The following is a 25,000-nucleotide window of genomic DNA, read 5'->3' as shown; positions in this document are numbered from 1 at the left end:
CTGACAAAAAGACGCGATTACGCCCTTTTCATGTTCAGTTTAACAACAAAAATGCTTAGTCCTCTCCTTTACCATAACTATACAAATTTTGTGCTGAATACATATTATTTACCATCGAAATGCCCACACACACTATATCTTGCGCGCAGCTTGTCTCATTTTCAAATGGCATACTTAACCACGTCACCGTTTATTTCATATTAGGTCTAGGCCAATATAAAGCTGGACAGACTACTTTTGTTGAAACCTTAACCTTGTTGCTCCTTAAGAGTCCGAAATATCCAAATTATTTCACAACAATCACCCAACCTTCGCCGAATTATTTAAGCCTCACTTCCAGGTCGAGACCCTGTGCGAAATGTTTGCGATGGTACTGAGGTTTTTTATCTCAGTGAATACCAACTGTAAGCCACAATGTTTCTTTTCGTCGTTACTTCACGATTATCATAAACTCCGAGTACCTGAGAACTTGTTTGATGGCGACAAGGAAAACGACATTTCGCATGGCTTTGGAGCAAAAATTCGTCGATTCACTCTCAATACCTCTGCAAAGTATTGTAAATGCAGTTTTACTGTGAACAACTTCGCACTTATACAGTAAGGCTCATAGACTATTATCCCTCCCAATTAAAATGCCTTGTTAAAAGTTAATTGTTGCTGAAAAATGTAATTTTGTTGAAATAGTGTTTCCAAGAACATTTAAATCTCTTAACATGAAAAAATAGCTCAGTGTCATTTGAACAAAACCTCCAGCTTAAAGGACAAAATACTTTCATAAGATAACCCAACTCACCTCGGTCCCCGAACAATAAAGTCTTGTTATGTTAATTTTCTATCTAAGTTTCAATTTCCCAAAAATCCCCCTTGAGGAGAGTGGTCGACAAACGTTTTTACCTCCTTGTAAACAGAGCCTAATAACCACCTACTAGGCTTAAGTAGTTGTGAAACTCTCGCAAATATTTGATTCTGAAGGACAAAATTACCCACAAGAAAACACTTTCATGAATGTGTCTGAACGTGCAAAACAGTCAAAACCTGGTATTTTTTTAAAGTTAATAAATAATTTAATTTCTCCTCGGAAAAAATTCTCCTGTCTGCCAACCACAATAAGTAGCTTAGCATAAATACTTATTTTTCAACATAATGCCACCATCGCCCCAAAACAATTGAAGATTATCTTACACAGTGAAAACTCCTTATTGGTTTGTTGTTAATCATTTGGGTAAATAAAGGAATTTAAGTTTAATAACAACCTTTAGACTGGAGTATGGTTATAAATCTATAGGTCGCCCTTGTAAGGCCTGGCCAAACGATAAATATTGAATGATCCAACATGTTGAAAATTATGGAGTGGCCAAACGGTAACAAACATCCTTTTATCGAGTCAATTTCTAATCACATTGCGCTTGCAACATGCTGGCTGAGAGACTACAACATGTTGAATGGTGGCCAAACGCTAAAATGTTGGTTCACCGAACATGTTTGATCGTCCAACAATTTTTGTTCAGCCAGGTGGGTTAACACGGTGTGCTCCAAACTGTTAAGCTTGCACTCGCTTTCGAAGTCTTACTCATACCGATAGTCCAATCTTACGGGTGATGCGTTCCATTGACCCTATTACGGAATAGGAATAAGTGAAGTAAAAGTTAGAAATCCTTGGCTTTTACGGACAATCACATTAAAATTGTCAAACACCTGCTAAAATGATATTTTAAAAAGATCTTTATTATCCTTGTTGCTTCAAAACGCCAGACATACCGTTTTAAATCATCACTCCGCGGACTCTTACTCCGGAATAGGGTCAATCGAACGGACCTTAAGGACAGAAACACATGAAAACCGATGGTAGCCATTTCCTTGCCTGGATGGATGGATACACATAGACCTGCAAGGTGGAGCACAACCCAAAGAGCAATTTCATTTCTCGGGATAACTTTGCAATAATCATCCCTTGCGATAGTCGACTACAGCTTTTCTGCTGTGAAAAAAAAAAGCTACAATATTTTCGTATTTCCTCCTACTGTCAATATTATCTTAAAGGTTTGACGTACTACAGTTTCAATTTTTTTAGAACTCTCAGTTTTTAATTAGGAATGATGGACTCTTCTGTCAACATGATGCATGAGTTTTTGCATGGTGCCGGTTCTTCAAAAATGCGCACTTGTGCTGTGAGAAGGGGCCTTCAGTTTGTTGCCGTAACTTGAAGTGACCATTCACAGCTGCCATTACAAAGACAGCACCTGCTCCTCAGTTATTTCATGATTTTGAGTGTTGATGGCCGGATGTGGTCGAACGCATGACCTCCTCTTGCACGGCAGTGAGCTGTTCAACCAACTGAGTCAACTCATCCATTTGCTGCAGCTACTGATCTGCTGCTCATGTAAGCAATTGAGCCATACTTTGTTTCATTTTTGTAATGCAGTTTATCAAATGAGTGCTACAAACCCAAAAACAAACTCATCACTTCAGCAATAAAACAAGCAGAATATCATGATTCACTCACCTCTAAGGGCAGGAAAATATGGCCTAATCATTAGCTGAGAATGTGGCATGTTATTTTAAACCAATCATTAAAAACAGTTGCCCAAAACCAAAGCTATAACAAACCCATTTTCACCGTTCAATATTAACAACCACCATATTGTTAACAATAACTTTTTCTTTGGCCAGAAAGTCATTTGATTCACTTGAGTAATCTGATTTTACATGTCGTGCAAAGTTCATACGACAGTCTACTTACCATATTTGTTTCAGGGCATTATATTCAGTATTTTGATTTCAGTCTGTTGTTTTCTTCCTTTAAACGCTCAATCTCCAACACCAAGGCTTCGTTTACTGAATATTTTTCTATCAATCCCTTGAGTTCATTCTGTTCAACAAAAGTATTGAAAATCTTTAACCATTTTTGTCAATAGCAATAAGTAAGGCACTCTCTTAAGCAAAGGACATGTTTCTTTAGAAAGGCAAAGCTATCATCCCAATGTCTGTTTGCTTTTATCACCAATGGTGTGTCGATCATGCGAAAACAAGAACATGCAAAATTAATCCATATTGATACACACAGCAATGTTTCCTTTTTAACAAAATACCCGTTTGTAATGGAATTAATGACTGTGCCTTTCTCCTGTGGCTATGTGGTGGTATAGATAATTAGAAATAAATTATATACCTAAATGAATAATCCTCTTTTGGGGTTTTCAGGGCCATTCCACTCCACTGCATTTAACCTGTAAACGCCAGTAGTTGGACACACGTGTAGGCCTTCTCCAGTTCACATTATCTTTGCTAATCATGCGCGAGTCAAGACCAGTGCTTCTTGACCCGTGCGTGATCAGTGGCCACAGAAGTAAAATTAAGAATAAAAATGGCAGGTAACAGACCAGTTGGGTATTCACAAATGCAGCCCTGGCCCTAGTTGTTCGAAGGGTGCATAGCGCTATCCATTGGGTAGTGATTTATCCAGTGGATAGCGCTATCCACCTTTTGAACAACTGTAGCCAGAAGTTGAACTGGGGATTACTCAGACCATCTTCAGCTAGCAGTCAGAAGGAGGACTTGAGGCCTGCCCTGAAAATCAACATTGCAATCACAGGACCCCAACAACTCAGCCACAGTGCCTATTCTGCATAAAGTGTAAGAAGCTTTTACACTTGTGTCCGGAAACGTATTTAATATTATTACATGCACCATTGATTTTGATGTCCAAAACAAAGCGTCCCTTAAGGGCTAAGCATTGCTACCCGTTTCCAACAATAAGGTAAGTGTAACTTAGGGTTAATGTTATGTTTAGCTTAGGGTAAATACAGCTGTTTTTCCTTATTTGATAAGCAGCATTTGAGGGACACTTTGTGATGTTAATTGTCTGTATTCAGCCACAGTGCCAATTCCGAGTCCAAGACACAAGCAAGAAAATATTTGTTTCAAGAATGCACTCACTTGTTGAATTTGAAATTGCCTAAGCATCTCAACTTGTACATTAACAATTTCTCTGTGAATTGCAACTCTGAAATAAATGGTGAACATAAAAGAATCAAATGTAAGTATATGTGACACTGAAAAGTAGAATTAATAGCAAAAAGTAACAGTGGAGTTACTTATAGTAGTATAGTTAATAGCACAGTAAAGTGAAATCACCTAGTCGTGGGTTTGAATGATATGCTCTATTAAATTATGATGGCCCTCTATTAATGAAAGAAAAATGTTGACAAAGAAACAAGAAGATTAAAATGTACTACTTATGAAAAAATGATCCTTTAATTTGATTGAAGATGTCATGATTCTTCCTTAGATTTTGTTCTTGGATGATTTGTTCCATGTACCAGCTATTTTTCTAGAGATGCTGTTGACACTGTTTGAGACTGTCTGGTGGGCCGCACCCTTGGAAAATCCTCAGCCCTAAATTACTTAAGCCTATGACACTTACTAGTATTTAAAATTGACAACTTAACTAAAAAGTAATAAAAATCTTTTAGGCCAATTAAAATGGGTCTTACTAGGATTATTGGACTGAAACTCTACATATGTACAGGTGCCTTTAAATACAATAAAAACAAATTGTTCCACCTTAAAGGGGCACTGACATTCATTGACATGTGCAGTACCATTTTTCACATGCAGAGATTTTAACAGATGTTATATTGTTTGCTTTTTCTGTTTCAGCCTTGACTAAATACGGCTTTAGAAAAGCATTAAGTCCAAGAAATAAAAGCAAACACCAATATCATGCCATGTTTGTTCACGAACAGCTGAATTCAGTGAAGTGTGACCGGGAAAACTGCCGGTGGTCTAAGCACTCACAGAGATAAACCAAACATATCAAGATTAACATGCCATTTTAAAGCTGAAAGAGGGGGCATTCATTATCAAGAGACGACTTTGAAAGATGGTAAGCAGAGAAAAAATTTAGCCGTGTTTTACTCACCGCTTGCGGTTTTATACATGTACTTCATGCAACAAATAAACTCAACCAAATTGATGCAGTTCTTCTAAATGCATGTTTTTCTTCAAAATATTCAAATACACATTTTAGAGCGAAGAGAGGAAACATTTATGAACCAACGATGATTTGGTGGTCTCTGACATTTAAGAAACTAGCTAGAAATGAGCTGCAAAGATGGACTTTGATCCTGGATTGTAGAGAAAATGAATCACACTTCCATTTCACCATACGTTGAATTTCTCAAGAATTCATGCCTTAAAAAATGTTTCTCTTCATTGTAGATACTGTATTGGTTTTTTGACTGCTCTGTTTTGCTTTCTTGAGGAGACTGAATCACTATTTGTGCGTCCTGCCGTGTTTAAAATTCTGCATGCAACAGTGGTCACCTTATTGTCTGCACCTTTCCAAACTTGAAAAGTTCAGGCTAAATTTTTCAAGTTTTGACTAAAAAACCTTGCGCACGCGCATCCTTGACAGCGCCCCTTTGACTATAACGTAATAATAGCTTTTTTACTATTCTTCGCAATAAGAGGAGTTGTATGTGAATCCCCACCTGAACTCATCCAATGATTCATCAATAAGATTTTTAATAAACTGAACTTGAAATGGCAGCATCCCTGCAGAATTAGCTGCAGCACCAGCCATATCAGGAGCATTGTCTTGTGATGCAGCCAGACCAACAGTCCCACTGGCTGATGGATCTGTTCTCTGTTTTACACTGTCAAATATTAAGCTTTGTGCTGGTGATACTAAAACAAGATAATTGTCTGTTAGATGAATGGATTTCCTAAACAGAATGATTTTCCTTTGAATTTCAAACTACGAAAACCAACTGTGCTTGGTCCATTAAGGATGATGCCAAAAGCTCAGCAGTCAACATAAAAATCACAAGTTGAAAATTGGGTTCAATTCTTGTTTTTGCTTTTAATTAACACATCAACTTCACTTTGGACTACAGGTGGCGTATGTCCCCTGTTGCTTCACTTTCGGTCTCTAGTAGGGAGAATTTGAAGTGGCCCAGTGATCTGCCAACCTTTTCTAAAATCAGAAGAGGACATCCCTTTCCCTTTGTTATTCTTAATTTGTATGTGTAATTTAACAATAACAAACAAACAAACAAGTGTTTTTGTTTTACTCAATACACGAACACGTACCTGAATGCAATTCTGGTCTATCTGTCGTATACATGTAATTAGCGATTTCTGTTCCTTCTGCCGGTCGTCTGATTGAAGATGGAGATCCATGTGGAGACTGCAACATAACAAAGCCTTTATACAGGTTTTAAATATTAAATAAAATGGTGCAAACTCAACCTTCTACATAACCTTAAGCATTAATATTCTACTATAAATTATGTAGAGCATCATGACCAAGAATGCTCTAAGGGTGTTATGTCTTGTGATCTAGAGTAAAACATGTGATCTGATTCTAACAACAGTCACTTTTTAAACATGAATGCCACACGGTGTAACTTATTACAAGAGAGTAACATAATGAAGCAAGAAGGTGCATCAAAACTACAAAAGACAAACTTACTGAAAATTCTTTTGAAGGCCTTCTGCCTTCTGTGTGAGGTAATGTGCTGTTTGACACTGGCCTGATATCTTCACTCATATTACGCTGTACATTTGCTAGAAGACTGTCTGCTGGTGATGGGTACAAATCTCTATTTGATTCAAAGTTCTCACTTATTATCCCATTAGAGGGATTCTTGCTGTTTGTAATCAGCTTGGTGTCTGAATATGATTTTGGCAAACTTTCATAAGCCTGATCCCTAGCAGTACCAAGTTCTGTCAGTGACCTTGTAGCAGATGATCGTGCATTTTTCAGGGGTGACACAGTATTTCCAGTTACAGCTGCCAGTTGATCTGTGGTCCTTTGCATATCAGCTGCTGCATTGCTGTTAGCTGTAGCTGGGGAGCCTCTGGTAGGATGCATTGGCTGCTGATTGCTGGTGCCAGACAAATTGCTGCCAATTGGAGAGAACACTCCTGACACTATGACAAAAAATAAGCAAATTTAGCAAAACCATTTGATACCAAAAGGCTCTGGGTCTCATTTGTGCCTATCTATTCAGGCCCTTTTTTCCTATTCTTTTCTACCAATAAGCTGTTTGTGCATTATTTCATATTATTATTTTGAAGGTTCTGCAAGAAAGCTGTTCAAGCTGTTGCTGGGAAGACATTAGTCTACTGAAATTGGCAGGGAAATAAACCTCTCAATATTTCGAAAATATTTAGAGAAAATAAAAACTACCAAAAGTTCAAACTTCAAAAGTACACCAAGCACATCGTCTTATCAAATGTGGTACGTTTTGTGACGTGAATGGGTTGTGTTTCCAGCTGTGGTACAACAGCCACAACAATCCTTTCTTTTAAATACTTCAGTGGACCATTGGCTTTCATTAGTTCCAACAACTCCTTCAGCTCTCAAAAACCCCCACAACTCTCACACCTTAACTGGAGAACCAACAGACCCATGTGAAATCTAAGACAAATTGGTAGAAGATGAGTCCTGTTACCACTGCATCAACCTTCTTCCCTTAGTTTGCTATCATTACAAAAATTAATGGTAATGAATTTATATAGCACATTTTCTATTGACATATTCAAATGCACCTTACAAGAAAGCGATGTATGGGTGAGATCGGACATCAGCATAAACTAACTTCTTACTAACCGAGCGCAAGGGCCGTACTGGGGAACATTGGCCCGAGGTTGTGGCAGTACGGACCTAGCGCAGCGAGGTCTGTACAAAAACAACCGAGGGCCAATATTCCCCAGTACGGCTCAAGCTAGCTCGGTTAGTAAGTAGTTTATTATCTGGTTTTTAAATTACCTTTTGCTTTGTTTTTGCAAGCCCGTAATCGGCCCGTGTGCATTACGGGAGAATAATGCCCTACAATTCAGTCACAATTAGCCAATCAGAGCACGCGTTATATCGGCTACAAACACCAGCCATATAATAAAAGATATTAAGATTTACATATGTGTTTATTGCTAACAGCAAAATTATGGCAACCAGCAGTGTTGTTTGTCATAAAACCACTAGATGACAATAATTCTCTTGGCAAAGTCAAAGTAAAGTCAATTTATTTAACGTTGGTAGTGCCTCCAGTTACGAAACTGGTATCAATGGAAGCCGACGGTGCGCCCTTTACCCCTCTTCCTCTGTCAGTGCTCTGTTTCACGGATATTTAAAGCTATAGCTACACGGATCAGAGGAATGTGGAAACAGACGTTGAAGTCACCGAGGATCAAACTGGGTACCCCTTGCTCTGAAAGCCGCGCACTAGCCAACTGAGCTACGCCTGCAAATATTAGTTTTTGAGGAGAGGGAAAAACCGGAGTACCTGGGGAAAAACCTCTCGGAGCTGAGTAGAGAACCAACAAACTCAACCCAAATATGGCATAGAATCCGGGAATCGATCCTGGGCCACATTGGTGGAAGGCAAGTGCTCTCACCACTGCACCATCCCTGCTCCCCATTTGCTCTGCCATTAACGTCTTTTGAAAACTCACTCAATTTGATAACTGATTTCAACACTGAAGAAACCCAATCAAGCTTAGTTTCTCATACCCTCTAGAAATACAATTTAGAAATAAATAAAAACGTTATTCAACGGGCTAGGTCAGTCCATTTAAGGAATAGCCGTGCGTTAGGTCTTGAGTATGGACCTCAGCCAGTACTTGAGAGCTCAGGCATTTTTTTCCCTATACGAAACACGTGGGGGTTTTATTAGTAAAGGTAGCTTAAGATAGATGAACCACATAATTGCATCACAAAAGTGGGCAAATTAAAGTTAATGATATCAATATACACTTGACAATTTGGGAAACCAATTTACCACAAAAATGAAAATGTTTTGCTTTGACCATAACATCTGGACAAATTTTATTATTTGTTCTGAAAACAATGCAAATTGCTGTGTGTGAACATGTTAAGTAAAAGTTGTTGTACAAAGCTACTCAGAAGCGATCTAGTGAATCAACAAACTCTTCAGTTTTAAAAAGCCTTGGTAAATTAAGTTTCATTAACAGTCAATGGCATAATAAGTGGTCTTGCTGCTTATAAATATCATTTCATTACATGTCCCTGCTCCAAGAGTAGTCCAACAGAAGAATTAGGGACACCTGCAATTGTTTTATTTCAAATTCTCACACTATTTAGACAATTAAGAACACTGACTGACACCACAGCTATACTATAGTAAACTTTGATTTTATACCATTACCAATGCTTCTGCAAAGTTAATTTTCAATGTACTGTCAGCAATTCATTCTTTCTCCAAGAATAATAAAAAGCAGGTACATTTAATAAATTGTACCTGCTCACCTCTGTGGTGCTATGAATATCTATACTGTCTGGCTAAACTGCAAATAATCAATTAATTATTAATTATAGATTACACAGGGACAATAATAATTATTATAGTCAGCAATTCATTCTCTCTCCAAGAACAATAAAAAGCAGGTACATTTAATAAATTGTACCTGCTCACCCCTGTGGTGCTGTGAATATTTATACTGTCTGGCTAAACTGCAAATAATCAATTAATTATTAATTATAGATTACACACGGACAATAATAATAATTATAGTAAAATTCCCTTAAATGCTGTTCTCTTGTCACAGTACAGGCAAAAATGATACAAGAAATGATTTGTAATATTATTTTACCAGTAAATGGAAAAGAAATTAAAAAACCTAATAGTGCCACAGTGACTATTTTTCTCTCTTTTCTGGGAAAACCATTTGCTGAAAATGGCTGAATGGTTGTGTTAACAAAAAAAGGATGGTAGTGGACATCCTTGTTTAAAGCATATGACAAGAAACAAAAGCACAATAATAATAATTATTGGTATATACTCACTCAGTGATCTTGATGTTTCAAGGAATCTGATTGGTTCACTATCTCAGAGTAATTGAGCATTATTCACTCCCTACGGAGTGAATAATGCTTGATCCAAACAAAACAAAATGGCTGGTGTAAACTCGCCAGCATTTATGAATTGGAAATATTGAGAATACAAAATGATGCTGTGCGACAGAAGACAAAGAAGGCCACAAAATTTGGCCTGAAAGTTTTCAAAGGTAAGAGAAGAGTTCATACTTTTGCCAACCAGTGTTTGACTTCATTTTTCCAGATAATTATTAAACAATCTTCACACCAACGATTTGTTTCACTCAGAGTAATTCTGTCTTTGGTGGGCTGGTCGCCCACCAAAATGAATTTCTTACTGAAATCGAGGAATTAAAAAAATGTTTAAGAAAGTTCCACATAGTTGCAAGGAAACAAGACGGGTTATTTTACAACAAACCAACGCTCACCTCAATTAGAGCCACCATTTCATGTGGATCCTTTAGCAACTGCACTTTCAATTTCCATTTCAAATAAACCTCAAAAACTTTGATCAAACGGTGAAAATGTTTAAACAAGCAGACTTTCGATTTGGATTGCTGATTTAAATGGTGCTAAATGACCCTTTTGCTGTTTGTGGCAAGGATATAAACGAAGGTTATTTAGATTTGCCATGTTTGAAGCTTCTGTAAACACTTTTGTGCGTGCTTTGTGCCGCTTGCACGTTTTCCACGCATGAATTGAGATGCCAATTAAATCGACTTTGGATGGTTTTTTCTGCAATTGTTGTTGAGATCACTTCGTGAGTATATACTAAAACAATAATTTTTTCTTTTCAATCTCGGTGAAAAGTGGCAGAATATTTACCTCACCGCTTTGCGGCTTGATAAATATTCTACCACTAATCACCTCGATTTCAAAGAATAATTGTTAATTATATTATAAAGTACTGTGCCCAAGAAAACTTAATGTAAAAACTAATGTGCTAGAGTCCATTCTTTTCTATTGTTGTAAAGTGGAAGGGTGCTGTGACACTGTCTGTTATCATATTTTTCCTTTTTTCCCATGGAGGGTGACATTTCAGCCTACAAAAAAATATAGGCCTGAACAGAACTCTATCCAGTTACTATGTGACTGCACAGCACGTAGCTCTTCAAATACACTATCAAGCAATATCAGGGTTTCCTTGCTCCAGTACATATATATAGGCCACTTTGGAAAATACCATAATACCATAATATTGTTTTTGTTTTCTCTTGGGACCATTGTAAGTCCCAAGAGAAACTGGAAACAATGCTTCTGCAAAATTTGGGGGTACAAACAGAGACTACTATCATGGTATTTTCCAAATTGGCCTATATAATTTATTGTGATTTAACAATTTTTTTAACAAAGACACAAAAATCAGGATAGCAGTGAAAGAGCAGATATGGAAAGTCTCCGCACCAAAAGAAATCTACAAACATGATCAATTCTGGGGAATTCTTCTTACCAACAATTTAGTTGAAAATAATCATTTATTTCTTAACTTCTTTTTAAGGGAAATTAATACTAGTAATAGTTTTCACTAAATCTGCCCCCACTTAAGATAGTATGAAAGGCAGTTGAGATACGTTTAAATTATACGCTGAACATGTCACCCCTGTTTCTGATTTTTGTCCGGACAAAATCAATTTCTGAGCCAAGCAACTCGATTTGCATCAGATCTGCTCCAATGTTTGATTTTTCAATCGCTAACCCGAACAACTTTGGTTCTCCTGGCGAGTTTCTACTTTGTGACTCCTAAAACACCTTTGTCGTGTGGAACAATACCAATAACACTTGCATGCCTGTTTAAATTAAGCAATACCGATACCACCTTGTGTGCCTGGTTGAGTAAATTGAGATTGATCCCCCAACAATATCTACCAATGTATAAATTTACCCTTTTTGCATGGAACTTCTAGGTTGGCTCCTCGGGTTTTGGCCCAGATGTTGGGGCAATTACTTCAATAATTACTGCAGTAGCACTTTAAAGGAAAAATAATCACTTTACTGATGTATGAGACGGACTTACTCGTAAAAGATTGTTGATGACTGATGTGTCGGTCAGCAGTTGAATGACACTATTATTGACTGACAGCTGGTTGACTGTAAACCAACGTGTTGGCCAATGCCTTAGCTGGATTGGATTTGTTACCATTAGCTATCTGTTATACAAGTTGTAATGTTTAACTTTGAACTTAAGGCTGGTACCTGCCTTTCAAAAGTGAGAACCACTTTGAACTAAATATTATATACAGTGTGCATACCTTCAGGTGGATTGCTCTCCTTTAAGTTATAAGATGCAGTTGTATTGACTTGCTTGTTATTAATCAAAGGTGTTTTAACTGAAAACACACAAAAAGTGAAGTTCAATGAGATTTCATGTAATGGAATTCAGTTACTTTATGGCCAGTCTTCCTTATTGGGAAAACTATGCACAAGGTCTTGAGTTTTACATTATAACAGTGACGATGTTACAGTTTTCCTTAATATTCATTACCAATAACCTTTATTTATTTACAATGTATTGTTGTGCTTGATAAAGTTACAGTCAACCTTCAGAACAGCATATTTTGGATACCCGTAATCGCTATTAAGTGAATCGGTCATTAAGACACCCTGAAAGCTATAATTCACTGATAAAACTAAATAAACTTATTAATAAAATAAAGGACCAGTAAAAAGCTTTACTTTCAGCAATAAGTGAACACAAATGCAAGACTGTCCATGATTGCAAAGTTGAAGAGTCGTTTTCTTACCACAGAATGGATTATAATAAAATTTATCATAAATTTTAGAATTATCGTAAGCTAAAAGATTATGCTAATAATAATTATTATAGCCTTTTGAAAAAAAATTAAGTTTAAAGTTGGCCAGTGGAATTGTGGTCCTACTATTTCAAATTTCGTAAAAGTTTCAAACACTTCGCTACATGTACGTGTAGCTTATTATTTCCTTGAAGAATGTTATATAGTCCAAACCCCAGTTGCCTGGATGTCTTTTTATTATATAAACACCAATGAAATGCCAAGCGAGCTTTTGCGCAAAAACACGATATCTTCACACGTGAAGACAACATGTTATCTTCCCACGTGAAAAGATCACTGAACATTACTATCATGGTTACATATAAAAATTGCACCGTATTTCATTGGTGTTTACATAATAAATAGAATATTTCACGGCTGCATGGAGATAGGAAGTAAGCGAAGTGTGAAATATTTTTTAACACTCTAAGAGAAATTTCGTATCTCCCCACGGCCATGTAATATCTTCTATATCTGGGCCCGGTTGTTCGAAAGCCAATTAACTTAATCCAGGATTAGCGTAAACTTTTGTTTTATGTTTTCAACTATTTGGTGAAAGTTTCCTTTGCTTATTTTTGTTTTTCAAGATTGACTTCTTCTAATGTAACGTTTCGCCAAATATCAGCGGTGAAAAGCATTTGGGAGTAGAGAAATAAACTCCTTGGTTACTTTTTAATCTGGAATTAGCGTTAATCGGCTTTCGAACAACCGGCCCCTGGTGGATAAGTCACTATTGGTCAGTTTCAATCTCTGAAAAAAATTTCACTACTTTTCAAAAAATTTTTTTGCTTTCCACCGGCACATACAGCTGGTTGGTTGGGTGGTTCTTAACAAAATGATTGAAAACGTGCCTTATGTAAAACGTGCCTTATGGTTGACCAAGGGTTCAATAAAATTTGAAGTAAGCAGCTGGTTTGAGTAGAGAAACCAACTATATCAACAGTGTCTGAGGGTACACCATTTTTAAAAGAACATTCTCATACGCTACATTTCAAAATCAAACTTGATGATCCTGTTTCAACGAGTTCATGATGCCATTGTCCAAATAGTTTTAATCTTAGGTTTGAAAGGGTCTGCCTTTAATTTTTTGCAATTTACAACAAAAAGTAGCCGATGCTTTTCATCAGCTCCCTGTAGTTATTGAAATTACTGGTTGTCACAGCAGAGGAGGAATGAATAGTATCCCATAATGAATAGCGATTCCTTCTATATTATCAACTGAAATCATGAAGTAATTAGTATCTTCCAGCCACAACGCAGAGGTGAGCAGTGCTGGAGATTATCATGTCGTGTTTACAAACAGACCTTGGTGTCAAGGTTTCGTCTCGTAAGCATAAAATTATATGTTATACCTTCATTACGTGTCGGAAGAAAAATATGGCGTCAAGTTGAATGATTTTGCGTGTGCTACATTAAAAAGTAGAGAAGCTTATGTGACCTACATTAAGTGCTTGAGTGAACAGCGGCAATGCATAGTACCCGATGTTGTTGAGAGTCGAACTGTGGATGTGTACGTCTCCCTTGCTGGTTCGAATTAATTATTCCTTAGGTGATCAAAGAAAAGTGAGTTAAATCTGAAATCTGTGTTTGTGCGATTGCTTTCAAATGCAATGATCAAATCACAAATGCCACTTGCAGGCTCATTAAACTGGTGTATTTGATAAAATCTTCAACTCCGAAAGTATGACAAAATGTGGGTACTTCTGGCTACTCCTCCGCCAAAAATATCATTTCACCATCAATCTGCATGAGTGAAGTCCATATTTGGAAAAGACCTCTAATCCACAACTGTATAAACAACTTTATTCATGACCTCTCTTCGGGTCAGTGATCACATCGTGAAACAACCACATTAGTTGTCTTCCGTGAGTCTTCATGAATAAATATCAGAAATTAAATACAAAGTGATGAAGTACTGACAGGCACAAATCACTCACTGTTATAATCGACAAAATTTTACGAAATACTCACGAAGATCACATATGTCATCAAGTGAGTGGGCCATTTTGCTATTCCCGTTGGAACAAGATGCCGAAAAGAGTGTAGGAGCAAGGATGGCACATTCGGTTAGTGCGCGGCCTTGTGCAAGAGGTCCTGAGTTCAATTCCCGGACCTGGCATCCTTGTTTCGACTTCTTTCCTTTCAGTGTAGCTTAAATAGCTTTAAATACCCGTAAAACAGAGCACTGATGGAGAGGGGGGAGTAAAATGAGCGCACGGTCGACCTCAGGTTTGTCAGTTGAATTACTGTTACGAGTTATTGACGTTAAATATGGTTCCTTTACTTTACTTTACTTCTGGGATACTATTCATTCCTCCTCTGGGTTGACAGTAACCTCCAGCTACTTTAAACTTTATACCCTTGAACCCTCACATACTCTCTCTGAGAGGTGAAAAGATGTCCTCCTCATCATCCTTTACTCCATTTTGCTTCAGTGTTGGTGTGTTTGTCAATAATTTTTGGTCTGTCTTTGTTATTGGCGAGGAAGGTTGTGGGTTTGGTGTGTTCACAAGTGGCTCAGGAGGCTTCTGAGGTTTAGAATTCACCACAGAACTTGGCTTTGTACTCTTGCTGTTGGTCAGGCTATTAACCTGCAGTTAAGTTGAAGCACTTTATGAGTGGTGTGCAATATGTACTTGCTGGTTTTGTTACTTTGGGTAGATAACTCCAAAAGACCCCCTACATTATGAAAAAGATGATCTTCTTCCCATTATTACGGTAGGATCTTCAACATTGAGATTTGTACAAGTATCTTGCCGCCAAATGAAAAGCCAACCTGTTCCAGTGTGTTCATTATACTCAAGATGATAATTATGCTAATTCATATGAGGCTTTTACTGTAAAAAAAAAGAGTTAAAAATCTTGATCTTTCACCAATCAACGGCATCATCAAGGATAAGAAGATGGAGCTTATAATTTTATACAAGTTAATATAACTTAAAAGTAAAAGGTGCAAAAAGTGAAGGAATCTAAAATGTACACAATATGAATAAAGTTAAGTATGCATAAAATGAGCTAATGAGCAAGTGTCACAGAACAAAAAGTATCTTCAGATATGCTAACACAGTCATTAAAGAAAAGTTCCGCAAATTCACTGCACTTTCAGGGTAGGTTTGTACTTTCTTATAAACGTGCTCTTGACTTCCACACCTTAGTTTATAGTCTTTGTTTTGGCATGCATAGACTGATGTGTTTCTACGTGGACGAGTTTTCCTTATTGAAGTGTTCTTGTATGTGATTGTGTATGAAGTGTGTAGTGCTACCAATGTATTGTTGATTGCAGTTGTTAAATGTGATTTTGTAGATGGTGTTTCTTTGTAAGCACAGGTTGGTGTTAGAAATGGGGCACTTGTTTCTGGTGCATGTCCGCTCTGCGATGCTATGGGAGAAACCTTGTCAGAGGAAGTATGATCATAGGCAGCCCTAGCTCGCGTCACTACAGACAGCCGTTGAGGATTTAAACGCCTTATAAGACTTTGTATGTGAAATCAAATATCGTCGATTACAAGGCCTGAAAAATGCTCAATGGGGTAAGTGTGGTACATGAAATGACTGTACCTCCATCGGGTGGAGTTAATTTGACCTCGGACCCAAGCTCCGTGTCCTCGTCGGTGATCACTTGCAGTTAAATTCATCAGCTATCGTGGAAATCGAAGCAGAAAATGCTCATTTCCAGCCAAGTGAGTGGGGTTTTTTGATGATGAAACATTCACGGAGGTTCGCAAATGATGTGGCTTTAGCTTTGCGTGAAAAAATCTTGGCTGGGATGGATTTTCGAGATGCAAACCGCCTCTGAGCTGACAACGGTCGGAATCGTAGTGTGCAGCCTTGACTTCGTCTTAGAACATTGAAAACACCGACTTCCCGAAACTGTAAAATAAGCTCCAAAAGGCACAAGAATACACCAGAGGTGAGTCATTTTGATTCATTTTATTGAATGAAAGTTAAATTGAGCATTTTTTAGGCTTTATAATCGACGACATTTGATTTCCCATACAAAGTCTTATAACGCGTTTAAATTCTCAACGGCTGTCTGTAGTGACGCGAGCTTGGGCTGCCTATGGTATGATCTGTGAGCAACACGCAGGGCATGAAATGGGGCCCGATACAGTCGCCAACACTCTTTTTTTTACCATATTGGCGACCAAGATCTATTCAAAACTTAGTCGCCAATGTGGCGACCAGAACTCTTTGGGTTCCGTATATCCAACCTTTATGTACATGTACCATGCAATTAAATAACGCTAAAATAAGCTTGAGAAATTGGTGCAAACGCCTGAGGTTTGTAGCAAAATCGTAATGAACATGTCAAAATACGCCATCTTTGATTTTTTTAAAAGCTACATGATTGTATATTGTGGAGTGAAGTGTCAGTTTTGCTAAAAATGCTAATTGCAGGCTCACAACATTCCATAATTTCACAATTGTGGCAGTACTTTGCGCATGCTCTCATTTGGCGTTATTGTTGAGTGATTTAAGTTTAAAAAATCAGCATTCTTAAAGGCATTTTTCATATAGCTCATTTTTGCTTCTGAGGAAAAAAAATGGCTACTGACCTTATGGACTTAGCGACCACTTAGAAAACAGTCTGGAGCCAAATGTCTCCTTGAGAAAATAGTTAATTTTGTGCCCTGACATGTACTGGGTTGTTTTCTTTTTGTAAAATGTTTGTGATCCTGTGATTTAGCTGGTCAGAACTATCCAGGATCTTGAGAATTGTCATGCTACTGAAGGACAACTGAACATACAGTGATTCTGCCCATTCTGAACTTGGCGCTAGGCTTTTTGTGTCATAAAAGGTTGACTTATACACAGGTAAATATGGTATTAATAGCCTGGAAGCAAGCTCTCTAGAGAGGGTGGGGGAAGAAAGAGGGGGAGCTCTTTCCTCAAAACCCTCACCCCCTCGAGAGAGAGTGTGCTCACAGGTTATGGTATTCAAAAACAGGGAAAACAGTATTTCTAAAATAACAAATAAAAGAAAAAGAATCTATGACTGGGACAAAAAGAATAATATTTAAACCCGAAAAAATCTCAATCACAGCACAAATTTGTTGTTAGAATAAATTACAGTGTCCCGGCAATTTTAAACAGCTACATGTTTGCTCAATCATTAACAAGTATAAAAGAGCGAAGGACAAACCTTTGTTGCAGAATGGAATGATAGTGATTGGACAGATGTTTTGTGAGCCACTGTTGTATTTACCGGTGTGGAACCACTACGCAGGTCATATATGTAGATTTTACCTATGAAATGAACACCATAAGATGGCTTAAACTAGTTTAACCCATTGACTCCCAAAGGTTCCCCATTGACAAGTCTGGCCGGTTTAGGCCGTCAAAGGGTTAATGATACACTTTCACAAAACTACATAATTCAGAATTATTGACAAGCAAACGTAACAGGTACATGTCCATTGTTGCACCAAACGAAACAAGAGTAAATTGTTATTGCTCAATATTGTGACATAAAGGGTTACCATAGCAACAGAAGAGCCATCTAGAAACACCCTGGAGTCTGGAGTGTAGTACTTTCCCTCATGGTGTATTCACACGTTTTTGCATCCTTTTGATTTTTGGCCGATCCAGTTGGGTCTTAATAACTAATGACATTAAAGAAGTCAAGAAAGTAACAACAGATTCCATTCTGAATCATCAAAACATTCACAGCATCTGATGAAGGGTAACTATCGTCCGACATTTCTATAAAACTTAACAAAATGCTCTAGATTACACTTTTGCACATAATTTATATTTTTTTCTTTCTGAGGAAATGTGATGTCATTAGTTACCAGGGCCCAACTGGCTTGGCCAGTTTTTTTTGCATATAAATCAAACGCCGCCAAAAGGCGTGGATACACCATAAAGGAATTTTTTTTAATTACCACACTCCAGACACTATAGATATTTAAACGAAAACTGAAAATGACAGGGAAAAAAATAAGCGTCACAGGGACTTTAAACTTGAAATGAAGAAAGAAAACAAAGAGAACTGACAAAACATGAAAATTAATTTTATTTTGTACCGACACAAACCTCTCGTTGACCCAACTGCAAGAGTGGCTCCATCAGACATGAAATCAACTGATGTTAATGGCGATTCTGCTGTCATAACTTTCACTGACCTGAAGGTACATGTAAACAGAACAAAAATAGAAAAAAATTATTGATGATAAGAAACATGTACAAGCATCTATTGTGACATAGCATTAATGCAAAAAGCACTTACATGTAGTAGATTGAAGTTTAAAACCAATGTTAAGGGGGGTGGCACTTAACTACAGAAAGACAATGGTTGCTAGGGAAGCTTTTGAGTCAATGGCCCACCAAAAAGGTTGCATGGATGACTCTTTGAAGTAACTTTTTCAACAGAAATCTGACATCACTTCAATCAGAAGGTGAATGTGCAACTAGTCCCAATCCTCTGCCATGCATTTCAGTGAGAAACATGTAAAAACTCTCAGGAAATGAAAGGAAGAGGGGCTTTTTTCACTGGATGGGAACCGTCCCATCCCATCATTTTTCGTAAACTGTAGCATGGAATTTCTATTTGGACAAAAAATGGAACTGATATTTTGAAAAGTGCATCAAAGGAGGGCCTTACGACGTCACAATTGTTTTGAGAATTAATTACTTTTTTAAAAATTAATGCTACAGATTTTGTGTTAGACTGTTCTCTTACTGCTGTGTTAAAAAGTTGTGAAAAACATAGTTACGGTATGTGTAACTTGCTGAGTTTTTAAACATTTTTGGTTGGTCACATGATTTACCAAATATGGCTGTGAGTCGAACCAGACAAAGAAATGTTAAAGAGAACACACTTGGCAATAAAGGGTAACTGTAGAGTTAATGGGGACATAGTTTTCGAGTGAATCCAGTTGTTGTTAAAGGGACTCAAGGGACTTATTTGAAGGGGTCCATAGCAACAGTTTGGTAGTTAAGAGCCACCCCCATTAAGGTGAAGTGGCTTCAACATGCAATATCCATTGCTTCAGTCTCAATTTGTTTGTTTGCTTCAGTCAAAATCACATAAGAAAGTTAATACGTACTTCCTCCCTTGAACATCATAAAAAACGATTCGTTTATCAAGCCCCACACTGCAGAGAAGCATATCATTCATTGGTGAGAAGCTCAGTCCAGTTGCGGGAGCTTTATGATCAGATGTAAATGATGTGAAAAGTTTCCGTGTATTGGAATCCCACAGATTGAGAGCTGAATCATCACTGACAGCACCAAGTAAACTCTTTTTGAAGTGGGAAAATTGAATATCTCTCACAGCCTGATGGATAAAACAGAAAATTAAAACCTATCTACATCTCTAACTGTCAAAATGAACAATAATTAACTCTTTGACCACGTTCAAGCCTGCAGATAAGCGCTGGTCATCGGACATTTGTCCGGTAAATTTGAAGTTTTGACTGGCAAACGATCAGTCTGACTGGACAGGCTGACTGGGGTCTTCTGTTACGATGTGAAATAAGAAAATATATTTTCATTCCAGAAAGTCAAATGCAAAGGTGGCCTTTTAATATATGGCCCTTAAGCATGATGCCTAAGTTTCATTTTGATTTGTTTTCATTTGCAGCTTGCATTTCACATCGTCTTACGAGTATTACATTGCACAAACAAAAGCTGAAACATTTCAGGATTTGTACAAATGTATTTTAAAATTCCTCTGAAAGCAACTGTGTCTTCCCCCATGAATCTTGACTTGACGTTACGTGATTTTACTTCATAAGACCATGTACATGATTCCAATCATGCTAGAGCAGAAATACTTTCAGGTCTGGCGTTAAATCACGAAACGCAAGGATTTTCCTGTCAATCAAATAGCAGGTTACCATGTTTTGGCTGCTACAGACAATGCAAAAGATTTCAACAATTTGAAAAAGTTTTTAAAAATTAAAAAAAAGAAAGAAAAACAAGAAGATGAAAACGGGACCCTAGGCAATTTAAAACATGGTCTGCCAGATGCATCCCACTCCCACTCAATTTTTTTTTTGTCCGGCCAGGGTGGCTGCATGTCAGGTCAAACCTTGACCCTAGCCTGACATATCACAGGATTATAGCAAAAAATTATTTGCAGGCTTGACTTTTTACCCCAACTGAGTGCAGTTTAGAGAGGACATAGTTTCTGAGTGGAATTGAAGGGGCGTTAACCCATTGAATCCTAAACCGCCCTCCACTGACGAGTAAAATTGTTCAAGGTGTTAGACAGAGTAGAATCTGTCACGTCTCACTCCCAGGGGTCAATGGCTTAAAAAGCAGATTAACCCAAATCCTAACAAAGCTTGTCTACTGTATGTCTAAAAAATTAATTAATATTCACTTTGAAATTCATAAAGTGGATCTTGTTATTACAGCTTTTCAACCACACACTGCCTCTCCGAAAAAGATTGAGATAATGAAAATGCTAAAATAATTTGCACATTGCCCTAAAAACATGTATTGGTTGAGGCAGCAGAAGGCAGTATTGTTAGCTTTCTGTTCAGATTATGGTCCATGGATTATGGATTATGGATTGGAATAGGTCTCAACTCAGGTCTTTGTCTAGGATTGCAGGTTTCAATTTTTAATTAATTGCAAAATTTAATTAATTTTTAAAAATTAATTAAATTTTGCAATTAGTTAAGGCTGAGACTATGCAGACAAGCTGAAAGTATCCGTACTCTCTTCCTGGGTGGAAATAGCAAGAGGTTGTTGCGCTTGTTACTCTTCAGTCTTGGTGCTCAAAAGAATCGAAGTCTTCTGAGACAATTTTTTAATGTAATTTTTCATGTTGTTGCAGTGTTATGTGTGTGAGCTGTCAACTATATTTGTACTTGGTACGTGTATGTGGCTCTGCAGTTATTTACATTGGCACGTAGTAATATTAACTTGTGGTTAGATGTAGTATTTAAAAGCTTTTGTTGCCAGGAGTTGTAATTCAAAGGCATGTCATTTTGATCAGCGCATTACTACTGTCACTGTATTTTGCCTTACTTAGTTAGATTATTTTGTTTTTCTTGTTATAACATTCAACACACAAGAGTATTTCATGTACATATTTCACACAAGTAAATAACTGAACCTGTGTCTTTACGAGTCTCAGAGGATCGGAAGCTTGTCCAGAGATTACATTATGAAGAAGAATATCACCATTAACAGATCCTGACGCAATTGACGTGTCATTCCAGTTGAATGTCAAACAAGAAACAACATCCTTGTGATCCTTAAAAACAAAATTCCGGAGGAATGAATTCACTTTGATAAAAATAAGGCTTTAGAGATTCAAAATATTTCATCACAACCACCTAGACAGTGCCTGAAATTACACATATATATTATATATAAACATTGTTCCTGTTTCGAAAGCTAGACAACCAAACCCGTCAATTTGATATTGTCTCTTGCATTTTCCTATCGGACAATGTTTTGTAAAAGCTACACATATTCAAAACACAGAAAAATGCTCAGCTGTGGCTAGTTACATGAAATTGCATGTATTATTAGCTTCACAGTAATATTGGACATCAACAATAGAAAATCAACCAGTAAGTCAGAAGCATCTCAGTCAATTGTCCATTGTTTTTTCCTCCAGGAACCAGCCTTTTTGTTTTACCAAAAAATGGTCACCAGAAAATTTAACTGGGCTCAACAACAGCACATTAAAACAACAACAACATTAAAACTACAGTATAAATTCGTCAATGATTCGTTAGTTACCAAAGAGAACTTTCATGGCTCTTTCTAGTCTTTTTCCAGTTAAAGTGTCTATGAAGTAAAAAATATCTTTTGCTTATATTATAGACCTTTTAAAATGATGAATGATGTTTTTTTATTTTGGAATACCCTCTCTCGTTTCAGAGATATTCATGTTTTTGTTCAAAAAAAATCTGACAATGTCTCAAACATTACAGTGACTGTAATAGATCACAAAATTAAGAATGTCTCTCAAAATGTTGGATGGGTGCTGTTCAAACTTGGCAGCAGTGATGTACATCAAGTGAGACACAAAATGACACCCACTATGCTGTTGCCATGGAAACCATTTTTTGCCGATGGGTCTATTTAACACAGGATTGATTTTATCCTTTACTGTTGTAATAAGACGGGTTCACTCTTGGTAAGCTTTTAAACGAAATTCCACAGGAATGAGAGGTAAAGTATTATGGGCAGCACATGCTTTCCAAATCTGACCATCTGAATGTACTTATCTGTTCAAAATCTGCAATATTCGGTTCATTGCAGAGAGGGACTGAAAAAGAGTGTGACCATGGCAACATCTCAATGGGTGTCACTTCGTGCCTCACCTGATGTACAACTTACAGTGCAAAAGTAAGTTGACAATCCCTCGATTCTCGAAAACTTCACGGATTGAAGCTCTACTCGAGTTTCAAAACGTTTGAGACATTTTCGAGACAATTTTCGAGACTCTGGAGTGTAGAAAACAAAGGACTTTTTGTTTGATTAATTTTTCACATGGCTCTTCTAGTCTATTTTACGGGGTTTTATCTCACTGTAGCTTTCCATCTCTTTTTGTGTTTGTCAGGAATTCTGGCAAGACATGTAAATTTTCGTTGTTCAATCCCTTTTGAATTATTTTGCATACTTTTGAAAAAAATGTGTTTACCTACAATCGATTGTAGCGTTGTAAGTTTCGTGATATTGATCGGTCACTTTTTTTGCCCGCATTGTTGATTTCAACTTGAATATTTAATTAGCTCTCTCCAGTGTATGGCAGCGAGGAGTCTTCGGTACCGATAAATTATGCTCGCTACTTCAGAATACTCAAAGCATCTGAACTTAGTTGACAGCACAAGAATCAGTTGGAGATAAATTAAAATGGTCTTCACAAAATTTAAAATTTTTGTGACGCACAGTATCGTGTAACTTTCCGACTTGAATTTATTGTTCAAGTTTGTTTACATTTGGTATGTTCGGTCGAAGGCTTCAGCCACCACTTTCTGTTTACCGAAGATCATTCTCAATGTTATGACTGTGTTTCCTAGAATGTTTCAGCGTCCGGATTAGGGCTGTTTACCATTTCGGCAGTTATAAACACTGAAGTTGAGAAAACATGAACGGTGATAAAAAAAATTGCGCATACAGTAGAAGCCATCATGAAAAATAATTTTTATTTTGATACTGTAGTGTATGTCTGTAAATAAGGAGGCCGCGTGTCAAAAGCTTTCATCTAACGCTATTGTTAAATGCTTTCGAGTAGTTATGTTTCACCTCAAAATGTCTAATCGAGATCTTTGAAAAATTTTTTGGAGAATCTCAAAACTGAATCTTCGATTCTCTAACTCAAGCCTTGAAACTGTCAACTGACTTTCGCATGGTACTGTACAAATTACTGGTACCAAATTTGAATATCATTACTCCATTGCTTTCAGAGATATTCTCACTTTTGGAATTACAGTGATTGCCATCAATTTTTCAACAAAAACTTGAATATTTCTGGAATTAGAGAAGGTATTCCAAAATAGAAAACACCATCAGGGCTTGAAATTGCAACCAATACAGTCGCATTTGCGACTTGCTTCCACCTTCCCTATTTTGAAACAAAAGGGTCAGCAGTCACCACTTTGCTGCTACGTTTGCTTTTATTAAATGAAGAAATGAAAGATTTCATATCTTTTCGCAACATTGTGACTGGATTTTTTAATTAATTTTGCACCCTGACCATTCTTTATCACTTTGAAAGGTCTTTAAAATAAGCAAAAGATATCTTTTACTTTAAGCACTTCACGTTACCCACTATCTAATTTTAAAGGTAGCATAAAGGTAGCATATTTTCTCGTATTAACCTGTTGAAAGCTAAAGTGGCCCCCAATATTAGGAGAGAAAAGGTTAAAAGAGACATACAAAGGTGCTTAAATAATCTGGATGTAATGATCGTTGCATAAAGGTAAGCGATTTTCCAATGGCATTTCCAATTTACTACCAGTGTTCAATTGCGCATATTTACTCGATCTTGTGAGAAAGGGCCTGGAGACGGAACGATTCTCGCAAATGGTAAGGGAATTTCCGAATTCTGTTCCGAACAGAAAAAGTGGTTTACTGGAGATTTTTCTGGAAAATTGCCTTTCCATTTGACCTCAAACAGAAATTTCCTGATTTTTTGCCTAAATGGTAAGCACCCACAGTTTTAGAGTGGATGTTGAGGTTCCCAAGACAAAAAATAATAACATTACATGACTTTTGGAAGGAATACATTTTATTTGCGGCCCGAGTAGCATCATTTGCATTCTTGATCTTCTTGGGCACAAATGATGCTACAGGGGGACACAATTAATAATAAACTATTATGCCCAACAAAAGTCATGTGATTATCATTATTATCAATACACAAGGCCAAATCCTACAAATTAATTCAATAAGGAAA

General features: G+C 37.1%; 1 protein-coding gene across 2 annotated transcripts in view; it reads right to left on the bottom strand.

The window, feature by feature from the left end:
• LOC138058017 (protein NEDD1-like) overlaps nucleotides 1–25,000 on the bottom strand; it is a 31,368-nt gene that overhangs the window by 967 nt on the left and 5,401 nt on the right. The window contains exons 4-15 of one of the 2 annotated variants that reach the window (XM_068903914.1): nucleotides 21,701–21,841; nucleotides 19,680–19,909; nucleotides 18,667–18,755; nucleotides 17,774–17,877; nucleotides 15,008–15,221; nucleotides 12,091–12,168; nucleotides 6,476–6,936; nucleotides 6,094–6,190; nucleotides 5,493–5,688; nucleotides 3,937–4,003; nucleotides 2,741–2,869; nucleotides 1–2,437 (exon numbers count right to left, since the gene is read on the bottom strand). The exon at nucleotides 1–2,437 is cut by the window's left edge and continues 967 nt beyond it. In XM_068903914.1, the coding sequence (XP_068760015.1) occupies nucleotides 2,765–2,869; nucleotides 3,937–4,003; nucleotides 5,493–5,688; nucleotides 6,094–6,190; nucleotides 6,476–6,936; nucleotides 12,091–12,168; nucleotides 15,008–15,221; nucleotides 17,774–17,877; nucleotides 18,667–18,755; nucleotides 19,680–19,909; nucleotides 21,701–21,841 (1,782 nt within the window). In that variant the 3' untranslated portion in view covers nucleotides 1–2,437; nucleotides 2,741–2,764. The remainder of the gene's footprint in view (nucleotides 2,438–2,740; nucleotides 2,870–3,936; nucleotides 4,004–5,492; nucleotides 5,689–6,093; nucleotides 6,191–6,475; nucleotides 6,937–12,090; nucleotides 12,169–15,007; nucleotides 15,222–17,773; nucleotides 17,878–18,666; nucleotides 18,756–19,679; nucleotides 19,910–21,700; nucleotides 21,842–25,000) is intronic. The other variant, XM_068903915.1, reaches the window with a different exon arrangement.

This window comes from Montipora capricornis, chromosome 7 (assembly GCF_036669925.1).
Source record: "Montipora capricornis isolate CH-2021 chromosome 7, ASM3666992v2, whole genome shotgun sequence".
Classification (NCBI taxonomy): domain Eukaryota; kingdom Metazoa; phylum Cnidaria; class Anthozoa; order Scleractinia; family Acroporidae; genus Montipora; species Montipora capricornis.
Note: the sequence above shows the minus strand (reverse complement) of the source record. Positions and strands in the feature narration are given on the sequence as shown.